Below are 14,960 nucleotides of genomic sequence, written 5' to 3'. Positions count from 1 at the left end.
TTTGAGTCAATCCCAAAAATTCCAAAAAAGCGTCACCGATGAGTGCAATCGTTAGTTTTCCAATCACTTAACACAATAGAGGCACATTAGAGCAAGAAGATATAACCACTAAAATCGTGTTACAATATTAAATAAAACCGCGTGTTCTCCTGAACTAGAGAGTAATAATGAGCGTGCCGTTGATCTGCGCGTACAAGTGAGTACCGTCTTCTCAGCTCGTTAGTTTTACCGCTCTGGGTACAGGTTTTGTTACTCTTACTATACCTGCCTCCGTCGTCCATCCTATTTTTTTAGGTCAAAAATCACTGGAACTGGACACATTCATCGAAGCGGGGACGTCCAGAAATATCGCCTTCATTCGGAATGTTATTCTTATTACAATCATAAAAATGAAAATAAAAATTACAATTTTTGTTGAAGAAATAAAATCTTGAGCGCAACTGAAGAGATATTCATCAAGATTATGACTTTGATGGGCGGCTTAAAAAGGTCGAGAGAGTATTCGAAGGGCACGTAGAAAATTTTCAATACTATTTTAATAGAAGAAAATTCTTGGGCTTAGATTTTAGATTGTTATTTAAATTGTATTATTAATCTCTCCTTCTATTTACTAGTGTAGATGGTGATGGTGAGTGTTATTCCTGCGTCGCATTAGCCATGACCGAGAAAGCTGATACGAGTGTTGGCTAAGAGGAAGTCGGTCATCGACATCCAGAGAATAAAGGTGTTCTGATTCTTGGCTTTTAGCTTGTCATACAGTAAACAAAGAAATGTTTGATACTTTTTATTTAAATAACATATCGATAAATTTTAATATAAATTGAATAAAATAAAAAAAAATTAATTTGCTTTAATATAAAAATTTTTGAACGAAAAAATCATTTTGAAAAGTTTCATCTTCTTGATTTAAATAGAACAATTATTTAATACAAAATTAAATTTATTTGATATTCGTAAAGAAAATTTATTTGATAAGCGTAAAGAATTTATTTGATATTCAGAGAATTTTTTAACAAGAGCTTTGTTTGGATTTTTCCTCTGAAATTTCAAAATTTGGCCGGAAGTATCCAAAAAAAAGCTTCTGTAAAACATTCTCTGAATATCAATGATAAATTCTCTACTCTCAAAATATGTCAGGAAATGCCCAAACACAACTCTTATTAAAAGCAGAAACCAAAATTCCAATTTTGAAAGGTCATCATCGAAAGGCCATCATCGAAATTACATTTTGGAACACCCTAGTATGTTAGAGTGGCGTAAGAAAACCGACTATTTTTTTTTTTAGTCTTGAGTAAAAAAATATCAATTTTTGATGTTTTAAGAGCCCTCACCAAAGGATAGCTCAAAAAAAAATTTTTGAGGTCGCTCCAAATTTTTTTAAATTTCAAAAATTGAATTTTTTAACTTCCCGTTAAAAAAATTAAAATTTTCAAAATTCGGAAAGTTATTGGTTTTACTCCTTTTTTCAAAAATCGAGTTTCCTAGGAAGCTTCGTTGTGTAGCCATGGCTCCACAATCAAATAAAGCGATTTATCTATCTATTATTCTTTACCAAATTACTTTTGAGTTTTTAATTTCAATTTAGTTTACGATGACGTCAACTAATTTGACGTTAATGCCTCAGGGAAAATTCACCTATAATGCACTACCTATAATAAACTGAACATCGAAAATACTCAAACCAAGTCATTAAAAAACAGTGTGTATTCACGATAAAAAAAAAAAAAAGGAAAAATGTATTGTAAAATATTTATAATTTTGTCGTTTATTTGTATCACATTTTGCACTGAAGAAAATAAATCTGTTGAATTAAAACTCCCAACCGATAACAATTGGCCGTCGACAGTGCTACGACATTATCACGAAATGTAACCCAAGTTTACAAAGCGCAACTACAAGTTATTAACAATGAAAGACGGTACACTATTCTATTCGAGCTGGATGTTGATTCGATGTTTTTATCAAATTGCTTCATGTTCGTCAGGACTAATAGTACTCCAAGATATTTCTATAAATGTTCACACAAAGTTAGAGATGTGAGTTTATTTATACTTTTATATTATTATTAACGAACTGAGCGAATTTTCTTCTCCAATGAAGAAGATAAAGTTTTTCAACATTATTTTCTTGAGTCAAGTTTTTTTTTCTGTGTAAATAATTATTAATGTGATTATTCATTTTTTAGGGGTTCTCTACTGCTTATAACGATATGATAAATGTATATGAGTACTTGTATCAGACTATGCCATGACAATTGTCGCTTACGACACTTATAAGATTACCGATAATTTAGATTCTAGAAAAATTAATATTATGTGATGCAATTGTTAGTATTAAATTATTTTAAATAAACACATGCTTAAACTATTCTCCATTTTTATGAAAAAAATTGAGAAAACGGTTGACCCTGAAGCCATCCCTGCAACTTCCCGCTAATTCCATACTTAAGCGCTCAAAATTGCACTTATTGTGTTTTGAAGCTCAAAAACATAATTTTCATGTCATTTTGAGCTCTTCGAGCTAACAAACAAATTCGTTCCAAAAAATTATTTATAAAAAATTGCATTTTTAATTTTTAAAAATTTTTATGTCAATTTAAAAAAAAATTTTTTTGTCATAATTTATTTATTACAAATATTATCAAAAATCTGCTAAGTTGATTTTTATTAAAATTAAACAGCTCAATATTAATTAATTATTATTTTTTTTTTTTCATTAAAAATATGAACTTTCCAATGTCAACCTAACTTCTTCAATATTGACAGTTAGATTGTGTTTTTTTCGTTATTTTTCTTAAAAGTTATCAAAACAGAAGAATTAGAAAAAAAATTTTTTACAATTTCGTTTTTTTTAAAGTAAAAAATTTTGTTTTATTTTCAAACTTCAAGAAAAGAAATTTTCATGTATTTTCAAGATTTGATATCATTTTCATCGATAGTCAATTTATGATGATCAGTATTTAGGCTGCATTCGAAAATTTTCTATTTCAAGATACATAATTAAGAAATGACCTTGTATCTTGAGAACCATTGACATTTTTAGAGATATAAGCTCATCCCGATGTTACACTCATCGAGACCTTTCATTTGAGTACCCACATCAATTTTTCATATATTTATATATATTATATATATAAATATATGAAAAATGCATATGGGTACTCAAATGAAAGCTCTTGATGAGTGTAACACCGGGATGAGCTTATATCTTTAAAAATATCAATAGTTAAGAAAGTACAGTGCAATTTAACAAAAATGATAGTGACTCCAAGGTTGCTAGCAAAAAATTAATTATTTACTTGGATAATAAATAAATAAATATTTAATTTTTTGCACTAATTTTATGAAAAATTTTAATTTAATAGTTCTATCACTTTTATTCTACAAAAATAAATTTTATATTCTTATCCGCAAAAATCCCAACTAATTTTCTAATAATTTTATGACGAGTAAATCGTTTAAAATAATTAGCGTAATACCCTCAGTAATTTTCTCGGTGTAAAAGGAACAAATCCTCTTGAACTTCCTTTCTTCGAGCAATTACATTGTATTGTACTGTACATAATGTCTTACGTCTACTGCATTAACTTTATTCGGAAATGAAATAAAGGGACGGAGTTGATAGGAGGATCTCGTTGTATCACGAGTGTTCATTGCATTCTCCAGTGAGGTAGAACGAAGCTCTGGCAGCCTGCAGCCTTGTACCACCCTCTTGTACCTACCGCGATGCCAGAGAATGTTCAATGGTCCGAGCGATTGTTGAGACCAAGACCAAGACCAAGAAGTAAGCTTCTTATCTTTCGCTGATTTTTATTCCTCTGCTGAGATTATACGCTAGAAAATGAAAGAGAACCACGGACAAAGAATACAGAATAAGATCTGAATTCTTATAAGACTTCTCTTTTCTCTCCTCTGCATGTGGATCCATAAAAGTTACTGGGATTTATTGTATTATCGGTCTCACCTTTTTTAGATCATCGCATTGATTCTTGGTGAATTACGACAGGCAAATTGTTGCCAGACAATATCGACAAGCTTATCAAATTTTTCGAGCTTTGTTTTTTAAGACAAAATGTGAATTTTAATTTTAATATTAATTATAAACAGTTTTTAAATTAAAGCTAAAATATTTTTTGTCAAAAAGGTAAAAGACCCCATTAGTGGCACTTTTTTTTTTTTAATGAAAAAATGTTCTACTTGGAATAAAAATTAAAAATTTTTTTCATCTAAAAATCTTAAAGATTAGAAATAATATATTAATTATTGAAATTAATGATTTCATTAATTGAATAAGTACCAGAATCAAAGAAAGTGTCAGAAAATAAGAAATGAATAGTTTTGAACCACCTAAAAGAATTGGAGAGAAAAAATTAAATATTTAAGGAGTTATTGATTATATTTAAAAACAATTAAGTCTTAATAATTTTTAAAATTTCAATTCACGAATAATTTAATTAAAAATTTGAAATTTTCACAGATTTAAAAAAAAAAATAAAAAATGAATAATTTTGAACCATCTAAAAGAATTGTCTCCCTTAAAACACAATAAATAGATAAATTAATAATGTTATTAATGAAAAAAATTAATATAAAATGACTCATCTTCCGAAGCTAAGAGCAATCATGAATTTCAGTTTTCTGCACACGGAGCGTAGTGAAAGCAAGAAAGCTGTGAAGAATCATGACACACTTTATAATTCGATACGTTTAGCTTCTAGTATTTGATTTTAATTTATAAATTAAATTATGAATATCTATATAAATAAAACTGAATTGCTGTTTGTTGGTAAGCGAATAAATTTAGGACAATTGGATCGATTTTTTTTTTTTTAATGTTTGTAACAAGCCAAATCAGCTTTAACGCAATGACGTTTGTTTCTACTATTATTTTCTTGTAAATTTAATTATTTACTCTAAATTGTAAGCTAAAATTTTAAAATAAAAAATTATCGAAAAATTTAATTTTTCTGACTTAATCCTCAGCAAAGCGCACAGCCATTGCTATTAATTTTTATAATTATTATATTATACAACAAAAATGCAGAAAATTTTTTTAATTTCTTCTTTAATAAGCTCAGCGACATATTGAAAAAAAAAAAAATCCAAAATTAAAATAAAAAAAGATAACAAATTTCTTAATTCTAAATAAAATTATTTGAACTAGATTAAATGACTCAAGCCCGCAGACAAAACAATCAATCACCGGTTAATTAAATCTCAATGAACTGATAAACCAAATATTAACTTTTATAAGCGGCGCGATTGTTCAACATTTACACGTGCCCGTTTGGATCTACTATACCAGCAATTTGTTCAGCTGGCCGATTAAATTGGCGCACATGGAGAACACGCGCTAGCAGGTATAGCTTCACCCGATGTCCCGATGAGAAGAATAACCAACTCTTTAATTAATTTAATTAGCGCGGGCGTTCCGAGGCGAGAGATTGCAATCCTACTGGTGTTCTTGTCGAGTTTTCTCCTATCCCAAAGCTCCTTACTTTTATCTCAGGTTGCTCCTTTAATCGTATATCGTATTTAATTTTTACCAAGAAATCAACTCAACTCCTCTCGGTTAGGTATGGCGCTAACCTTGACATTTTTCCGGGCAATGACTCTCTCGATTAAAAGTAAACAAACAATGTGTTTTGTTGTTTTAAATAACAAACGCTTTCTCGATTCTTTTATCTTTTAATATATAATAACATTTACTGGACATTTTGTTTACAATTTAATAATTGTAAATTACTGAATGTGCTGATCGTTTTACAAAATATAATAAAACAACATTTTTTAATTATGTAAATTTTCGTTACAGTGAAAATTTAATAGCGAGTGGTTTACAATTAATGTTTAATATTATTAAGTAAATAAAATACTTATGCAAAGTATCAGCTGACGGACTTGGAGGTTCATCGAGTATCGAATTTTTGATTGTTTTTAGTTTTTTAATTTATTTTTATACACAATTTTTTTTTATTATACTTAATTTAATTTTTATTTTTACACAGTAAAAAATTTTGCGTCAATGTGTCAAAAAATTTTGCAATAAAAATTTTTGTGTTAAATATTTAACACAAAAAAATGTTAAATTAACATAAAAAAGTGTTAAATATTTAACACAAAAATTTTTAACAACATTTTTTGACGCATTGACGCAAAATTTTTTACTATGTAATTTACGAATTAGATTATTTATTTTATATCACACGATTGTGCTCGTCCGCAATAAAACATTCGATAAGTCGATCATATCTCCAGGACGTCAAAAGACTAGAATGATTAGAAGTAACCTTAGGTTTATACACACGTAAAATATAAAATTTTAATTTACATACATATATGTAATAATATATATATGAAAAAGTTATTTTTAAATTGCCATTAACGACTGTCTTTTATAATTTTAATTTGCGATTAAACGTATCATCGTATTTACAGATTAAAAGACCGCCGCAAAATGGAAGACGTTTTTTAAATTAAATATTAATTGATTTTTTATATATTCATGTAAATATAAATGAGACAATAGGTTTGTTTGACGAACAAAGTTCTTGGTATAATTTTTTTGCTTAAACAAAGTAAAATAAAAATTAATTTGTGTCTTCTATGCGACATAACTTAATTTTTCCAGTGCACAATTTTCTTCTCAATTTATATACAATTTAAAAAAATTTATTTTTAAAGAAAAATTTAATTGCGTATTGTAAAAAATTTGTTCAGCCAAACAAACCCAATTTTTGGCCCCAGTATTTGAAAATAGTGTCTTTGATGGCTATCACTACACATTATTGAAAACATCGCACTTTAAAACTAGTCGGTACATTCAGACGCATAACTTTCAAGATCTACATAGTGTCCGTTCATATTGTCTTCAAGAAGTTGGGCCAGATCGCGTCTCAGAAGCTGGAACTCTGGACGGCGGTCTGGATCCGCGTGCCAGCACCTTGCGATCACCCTGAATAGTTCGCTGCGACAGTGCGAGGGACGTTCCAGTCGGTAGCCATCTTGTACATTCCTCATTACTTCTCTGGCCGCCATGTCGGGATACGGCGTCGAACCTAATTAAAATATTAAGTTTTAGTTTGTTTTTATTGAAATTATTTAATTGAAAATTATCTTTAAAATACAAGTTCACGGATAAAATTATTCAAAAATTACACGGCTTTTTTTTATTGGATCTACAAAAAAATGTTAAATTTAAAAAAATTGATTTTTAAGAATAATATACCAAGGAAAAAACAATTTTATATAATTCATTAAATTATATAAGAGTTTTTGGTCACATACACGGAAAGAACAAGATGACACTGTATATCATCCCAGATTATACTCAGTGATACTGTAGCGAAAAAAATTTTCAGATAGTAGCTAGTATAATTCAGATTATACTGGGTGATATCTGGATTATACTCATTTTAATCTAGATTATACTGGGTAATATCTGGATTGTACTCATTGTAATTTAGATTATACTGAGTGATATCTAGATTATATTCATTGTAATCTGGATTATACTAGCTGCTATCTGGAATTTTTTTTATTCAATATAATCTGAGATGATATCCAGTGTCATCTTGTTCTTTCCGTGAATAATTTTATATAATTCATTTTTTCAATGTAAAATTGTCAGTTTTTAAAATATAAAAATCAAAAAGTCTTAAAAAGAGTAAAACTGTAAATTTATCAAATTTTTTTGTAATTTTGACATTACTTCTTTTTCCGTGTAAGAATAAAAATTCTAAATTTGGTGTATGTATAAATTGGCATGGAAAATTGAAAGAATGATTGACTACTCATTAAATACATTTATGGCTGAAAGTAAATTATTGTACTTAACGTCTAAAACTATAAATGTCTAACAAAGATGTCGGATTACATAATAGAAAATTAATATTTCAAATGGCGAGGCAACAATTTTGCAATGTTCAAATATAACCATTGTATTTGAAATTTATGATTTTCCTTAAAAAAATTCCTGTTTGCCAATTTTCTTCCATAATTTTTCCAAATTTACTATCTAAACCTCAAAAATTTTAGTTTTAAATGAAAATTCTTAGCTTTGCTCCTAAATAATTTCAAAAAAAAAAAAAAAAATTCCCACACAATAAAACAATGATGCTCACCAAGAGTTACTATTTCCCACATAAGAATTCCAAAACTCCAGACGTCTGTTTTAGTCGTAAACAACGAATAAATAAGGGACTCTGGAGCCATCCATCTAATTGGCAAAGCATTTCTCCCATGTCTCGTCTCAATGCACTCTCCATCTTCATTGGCGAACCTCGACATCCCAAAGTCTGCTATTTTGCATAATTTATTGTGATCTACCAAGACATTGCGCGCCGCCAAGTCTCTGTGAATTATCTGAAACAAAAAAAATTCATTAGTATTCAAAAACTAACAAAAACAAATATGCTAATACAATTAATTATCAAAAACAAAAAAAAAAAAAAACAGCACTTAATTGACATCATTAGTCAAGTCACGTCAAGAGTGTCATTACATTTAATTGACGCCTTATGCAACAAATAGCGACGATTAAAATTAAAAAAACGGTGTTTCTATCATGAAAAAATCTAATTGAGAAGATCGCTGGTTGGTGGAAACTTATGCCCAACTTATGTATTGTATGCTAATGAACGTTACCAGGAGATGTAACCAGCGATTAACGATCTCGAGGTAAATTAACTCAGCAGTAATGAAGTAGAGACGAAATGTGTTGTTCGAGTAACAGCGAGTATCCTCTTCTTTTAATTTTTTTTAAATCTTGTCTTGATTTCTTCTTGGCTCATTTTTTTGCAGGATTTAATTCTTAAAAAATAACGAAGAAGGCGGAAAAGTAAACGTTAATAGTTAATCGTTGAAATAACGTTGTAAATGTCGGAGCTAATTTGCTTTGGGTTTAGTTCCCATGTTAAATTTTAACTGTTAATATATTTAAATAGCAAAGTATGTAACATCCTTATTACTTTATGTTTAATTTATCGTCTTAATATGCAATAGGTTATTAATGTTGGATGTGCTGGCAAAATTATTACCACTGCTACTGAATTAACCGTACAACCATAAAACCTCGTGCCCGTAAAAATATTAAATTGCTCGAGGATCTTATGTTTATATTTATATTTATATTTATAGTTATATGGAAGATATAGAACCGAGATGAAGATTGAGGAAACTGAATTTTCTGTTTATAGTTTTTATTACAGATGTTACACGTTCAACGGAGAGCAGCATTCTTTGGTAGAAGAGGATCATCCAATTACACGTATCCATAAATGTGAATGCTTGCTCCCTCCAATTAAAGTTAATCGAACTCGAGGAGTATGTATTTATATACAGTATTTGTCTTGTAGTTATCATTCTTATTCTTATTGATGTAGTATTCTTTTTTTTTTTGTTCTATTATTGATGTTTATGTTCTTCTTCATTTTTTTCCTTTGTGCTTTTATTATTCTTCCCGTCACTAAAGTCGTCATTGAAATAATAAAAGTATCCATGTCCATTGTACTCGTTCTGTCTATTGTAAGGTATTTTTTCATTTTATTGAGACCTTGATATTGACATCTGAAGATATCGATCTTGTGAGGATTTTTTTTTTTTCGGTTTATTATGTTTGACCATGTAGTCAAGCCCATTACATAAATTCTTATAAGATTTTATTATAAATGCTTAATATTATTGTAAAAATTTATTTGATGGATTTTTATTTAATTTTTATATTTTGTATTCAATTTGTTATTCATTTTTTAAAACAATAATTAATAACCATTATAAATTTTAACTAAATAAAAAAAAAAAATTAAAAGTTCAATTATTTTATTAAAAAAAAAACTTCAAATTAATGATTTTTTTTTTATTAAAAGAAAACTTCTAATTAATTATTTTTTTTTTATTAAAATCAAATTTTGAAGTTTTTAATTATGTTTATTTTTATTTAAAATTTAAATTAAGATTGTTATTTTTTTGTTCTTAAAAAAATATTATTTTTTCAAAAATTTTTCTTAATCAAAAATATGTAGACAAAATATTTTCAACAAAAATATTGCATTTGTCAAAATTTGTTCAATTAATTTTCTTCATCTAATTATTATAATTCTTCTATTAAAAAAAAATTATTTTTGTTATTTTTGCAACAGTTAATAACTAATAAACACTATTGATTTTAACGGAATAGAAACAAGAATTAAAAAATCGATAATTTTCAGCTCAGTATAAAGAAAAATCACACTGTTCGCAGTCAGCGCAAAATACTGCTGATCTTTAGAAATTAAAATATAATTTTTCAAACTATAATCAACTTTTTAAGTTTTTTAACGTAACAATTTCTCCATAAAAAGTACGATAACTTTCTCCATCATCAAAATTTGATATTTATTGTTGTTAATTCTTGGTTAAAAATAAAAATTTCTTAAAAAGTGTTCCTCGGCTAAGAATTCGTAAACAACGCATATATTCTCAATTTCAAGTACCGTTGTGTGAGCCCTTTACAAGTGACTTTCTCTTTCTCTGGTCTTACTCTTACTTTTGTTCTTGCAGAAACCCCAAAAACCGGTATCATAACCGAATCGACCTTGATCGAAACTCAGCCAAAAAAAAATCTCAACTTGATTAAATCTCGAAAGCTTATCTAAAAAGAAATGATATAGAGCCGTTAATTGCATATGTTACCTTTTTGGACGCGAGGTATTCCATGCCCCGAGCTACGCAGTACCCAAACACAGTAAGGTCTCGAGAGGTCAATGCTGCTGAATCTTCACTGAAGTTGTAGAAATCCTGTCTTGTCCGGTGATCTCTGAGGTAGGCCAATAACTTCCCATACATCACGTACTCAAGGATCAGGTAGTGCGGTTCTGATTAATATAAAACATACCTCTATAAATATACATATATGTATTTACATTGAATTTATTGTAATAAGAATAAGTGACTTTGTTTGCTGAGCAATCATATTTCTACAGCCTTGAGCGTATTTGTTCATTAAACACAAAGAATACTGGGAATAATTAACAAAAACTGGTGTATCGTAAATATTTATCGATGCAAAGACGTAAGTTGCTAAGATAACATTGTATTAGTGCTTGTATTATTTTTCAAAAAATCTCTAATTTTATTTTGTAGCATTCGTTTTTGCCAAATTTTATTTATTTATTTACTTACTTCCCAAAATTACATATGTAGTTGTACAAATAACTACAAATAATCCCTAGAGAGACAAATGATTTGATTGTCTGTAAATAGGATAGAGAAAAAAATATATCCTTAATGCCTAGTGATATACAAAAAATATTTATTACTAATTGAGTCACTCTCTCATAAATAATTTTTGATTTATTTTATAATTGGTATTTTTAGTATTTTACGCCTTATTTAATTTTATACTCAAAAATTACTAAAAATTACTTCAAAAAATTTATCTGAAGTCAAAGTTGATAAATATTAATTATTTTTTTCAAAAACTTTAATTTTATTTTGTAAAATTAATTTTTAATTAGCTTATTAAATTTTTATTTAGTTAAAAATAAGAATAATTTTTTACATTATTAAAAATTACTTTGAGCAATTTATCTTAAATTCAAATTATTAAATTTTAATTACTTTTCTCAAAAATTTTAATTTTATTTTTTAGCATCAATTTTAATCTAGCCAATCAAATTTTTATTTAGTTGAAATTCAAATAATTTGTCAAGTTATCTCTGCGTAGAGATATATATATATCTATATATAGAGATAACTATATATAAAATCTCTTTTATAATGATCTAAATAATATATAACTTTTATATTTCAATTTATGGAAATTCTGAACAAAAAAATTATTATACAGAGAATTTATCAAAAAATTCTACTTTTAGAAATCAAAACTAATATTAACGCAATTTTTTTTAAATACTAAAATTTATTCGTCAAATTATTTGTTAAAATTTAACAAATAGTAATTATTTTTTATTTAATGAAGATCTCTGTAAATATTTAACAGTAATGGGTAAAAAATAAATATTTAAAAGTTTTTCATGAATAATATGCAAAATAACTTATCGCCGATCGTCATTAGATTATTAATGGCCGGAAAGTATCGTCGAGTGATTAATAGCGAATAATAATAAATTATAAATAATGAATAACAAATATTAAATAAATGAATAAAGATGTAGAAACTAAGAAATTAGCGTTAATAAGGCGATATGTCACGTATTAAAAGTACGCGGTGTCTTGTATGCAAAACGAACGCTATCCCGCGAATAATATTGAGACGGGTGAAGCTTATCGCGTATATTTTAGTGTAGAAATTAACTGTGTATACTTAACGTCCGATTACACCAGAATTAAGACTTAAATCGCGATAAATTAACAAGCTTACATTAGTATTTTTTTTTTTATATTTTTTATTAATTGCGAGGCAATTTGTCTACGAGATTCATCAGGTGTAACTTGTTTTTAAATTTTGGGGTCGATGAACTAAGACTCAGAATGTTAAAACAACAAACATTAAGTTTGGTAAATTCAATGATTTTTTTTTAAAACAATCAGTTAAATAAATAAAAATTTTCATTGAAAATTATTTTGTTTTTGAATTCAATTTTTACTTCAAGTTCAACAATGAGAATAGAATTTTCTTAATTAAGTAAAATATTAAATTTACTACGTATTTTTTACACTTAAAATATTATTAAAAAAAAAATCATTTGTTTTCTTCCTGTTTTTAATATTTATACCGAAGAATTTATGACGCGATAGCACTATCGGCAGAATCGTGACTGTTAATGCAATGACTCAAAAATTTTATGAGCTAAAAATACGTCAAGCTGTCAGACATTAGTCTTGTGGACTTGAGAGCTATCAACTGCACTCACGAATTATCTCTAATAACTCGGTGGTACCGTCACTCGGATCCAAAGATTGTGACCAATAAATTCGTCATTCTTTTTGTTTTTATATTTTATTTTTTAGTCATAAATTTATAAAATTTTGCGCCGTAAACTTTTGGTTTGCGGTGAACTATAGATGCGTTCGGATCCTTGAAACCGAGGGCATTCGAGCTATTTAGGATCTAAATATCTTAAGGTCCAGACACTTAATTTTCAGTTAAATGGGCGGTTAGGCTACATAAATATTTAATAAATCATTTTTAGTGTTAATACGTGGTCAAATTTTTTTTTTTTTTTTGGTTGACCCTGCAATTGTACTCAAATATATAGAATGGGTTATTTTTTCTTAGAATTTTTGTAACCTAAAATTATAAAAATTACAGTTGAGAATTTTAGGTGTTACATTCATTTAACAATTTTTTTTAATATCATACTTTTTTTTTTTTTTTTTAACTAAACTAACGTCAAATATTATACATTAATATTTACCAAATTGAATAAAAAAAATTGATATTTATAAAATAAAAATCAAGGGATTTAATGATAAGAACCAATATTTAATGGTTTTTTGTCAAAGAAAAGTTTTTTGATAAAATCACCGCCATAATATAATTTAGATACTTTAAAGATACTAAAAAGACAGTTTGGAAGAAAACTTTGTAATTAGTTTGATTGATTCGCTAAGAATATGAAAAAAATTACACATTTTGTAAATTTTCTAAAAAAAATGACTATACAGCGTATAATTAGAATAACGATAAGGATCCTTATACTAATGACATTTCTTCTCCGTGAATAATTTTTTATAAAAATATGGGCTAATATTACTATGATAAGTAGTAAATCAAAAAGTTACAAAATTCGAAAAAATTTTAAATTTCAAAATTTTCCTATACTAATTAAATTAAAAAAAAAAAAATGCAATGAAGCTACCATTTCCTCGATACTTTGAAAAATATTTTCTGGTTATTATAAAAAAAAAAAAAAAAAATTCCCTGAAAAAGAGTAAAAATTTTTTTTGAAGTGCCACATTATATTATAAAACGTAATTTTTCTTATTTCCATTAGTCATTTTGACACAGCCTAATTTCCCATTAAACTTTTGGATAATTTTTACCCAAACAAAGACAAAGTTTAAACTCTTAATAATTAGAATATTATAATAATTACAATAAAAATGTAAATGACTAAAATAACAGGTATTCGTGGCACAGAGGTTAGCTAAAGCCATTCTGCTTGGCCATGAATATCACGTGAAAAATTAACAAAACAAATGATACCGAGTGTCTCGACGGATCACGCGAGACGCTAGCAAGTTAATAGTTGGATTGTGAGAAATATTAAAATATAATATAAATATAAATACAAATAATAATATACATAGTACAGTCTAAGCTTAGAAGATCTCTTACGGACAAGTTGATAATGCGCATATGTAAATTGTTCGAGAACACTCAGACGTAGCACGTAATGCCGTCATTATTTTACCTTTTTTCTGAATCGCGTCATTGATATAACCTTATATATACATACATATAAGAGAAATAAAATAATAACCTTCGAGAAACATCAATCTCAGGCTGGAAAATAATTTTCCAATACGTCAATGCACGATCTTATCTCTGATTGCAAAAAGTTGCTCAATTTGATGAGTCAGTTGAATAAAAATAAAAAAAAAAAAAAAAAAAAAAAAACTTGGTATCTTCTTCATCTGATATAAAGAGATATAACACAAACCTTCTTCAGTGCAACAGCCTAGTAATGTGACGACGTTCGGATGATTCCCCAACTGCTGCATAATTTCTAATTCCCTGACAAGATCTTCCTTTTCCCTGGCAGAAGCGCCTTCTTTGACAGTTTTTACGGCAACCAGTCGGGTCGTTCCTTTATGACCCGTCAAGTCATCAGCTTCTGCTTTCCATACTTGTCCGAAATTACCCTGTCCTAGAACTGTTTGGAGCCTCAGCTTGTCACGAGGAAACTCCCATCTTGACTCCTGTTTCGCTGGAGGCGGCGGCTTCTCTGCTTCGTGGCACTGCGGTAAAAAATACTTCATTTGAAATTATAATTTATAGTTAATTTATGAATGATT

General features: G+C 27.7%; 1 protein-coding gene across 1 annotated transcript in view; it reads right to left on the bottom strand.

The window, feature by feature from the left end:
* Positions 1-5,667: 5,667 nt before the first annotated feature.
* LOC141535858 (uncharacterized) overlaps positions 5,668-14,960 on the bottom strand; it is a 108,619-nt gene continuing 99,326 nt past the window's right edge. Inside the window, exons 6-9 of the mRNA XM_074256018.1 lie at positions 14,606-14,903; positions 10,671-10,852; positions 8,123-8,363; positions 5,668-7,057 (exon numbers count right to left, since the gene is read on the bottom strand). Of these exons, the coding sequence (XP_074112119.1) occupies positions 6,810-7,057; positions 8,123-8,363; positions 10,671-10,852; positions 14,606-14,903 (969 nt within the window). The 3' untranslated portion in view covers positions 5,668-6,809. The remainder of the gene's footprint in view (positions 7,058-8,122; positions 8,364-10,670; positions 10,853-14,605; positions 14,904-14,960) is intronic.

The sequence above is a fragment of the Cotesia typhae genome, unplaced genomic scaffold (genome assembly GCF_013202065.1).
Source record: "Cotesia typhae breed Kobodo isofemale line unplaced genomic scaffold, CoteBio_Ctyphae scaffold_152, whole genome shotgun sequence".
Classification (NCBI taxonomy): Eukaryota; Metazoa; Arthropoda; class Insecta; order Hymenoptera; family Braconidae; genus Cotesia; species Cotesia typhae.
Note: the sequence above shows the minus strand (reverse complement) of the source record. Positions and strands in the feature narration are given on the sequence as shown.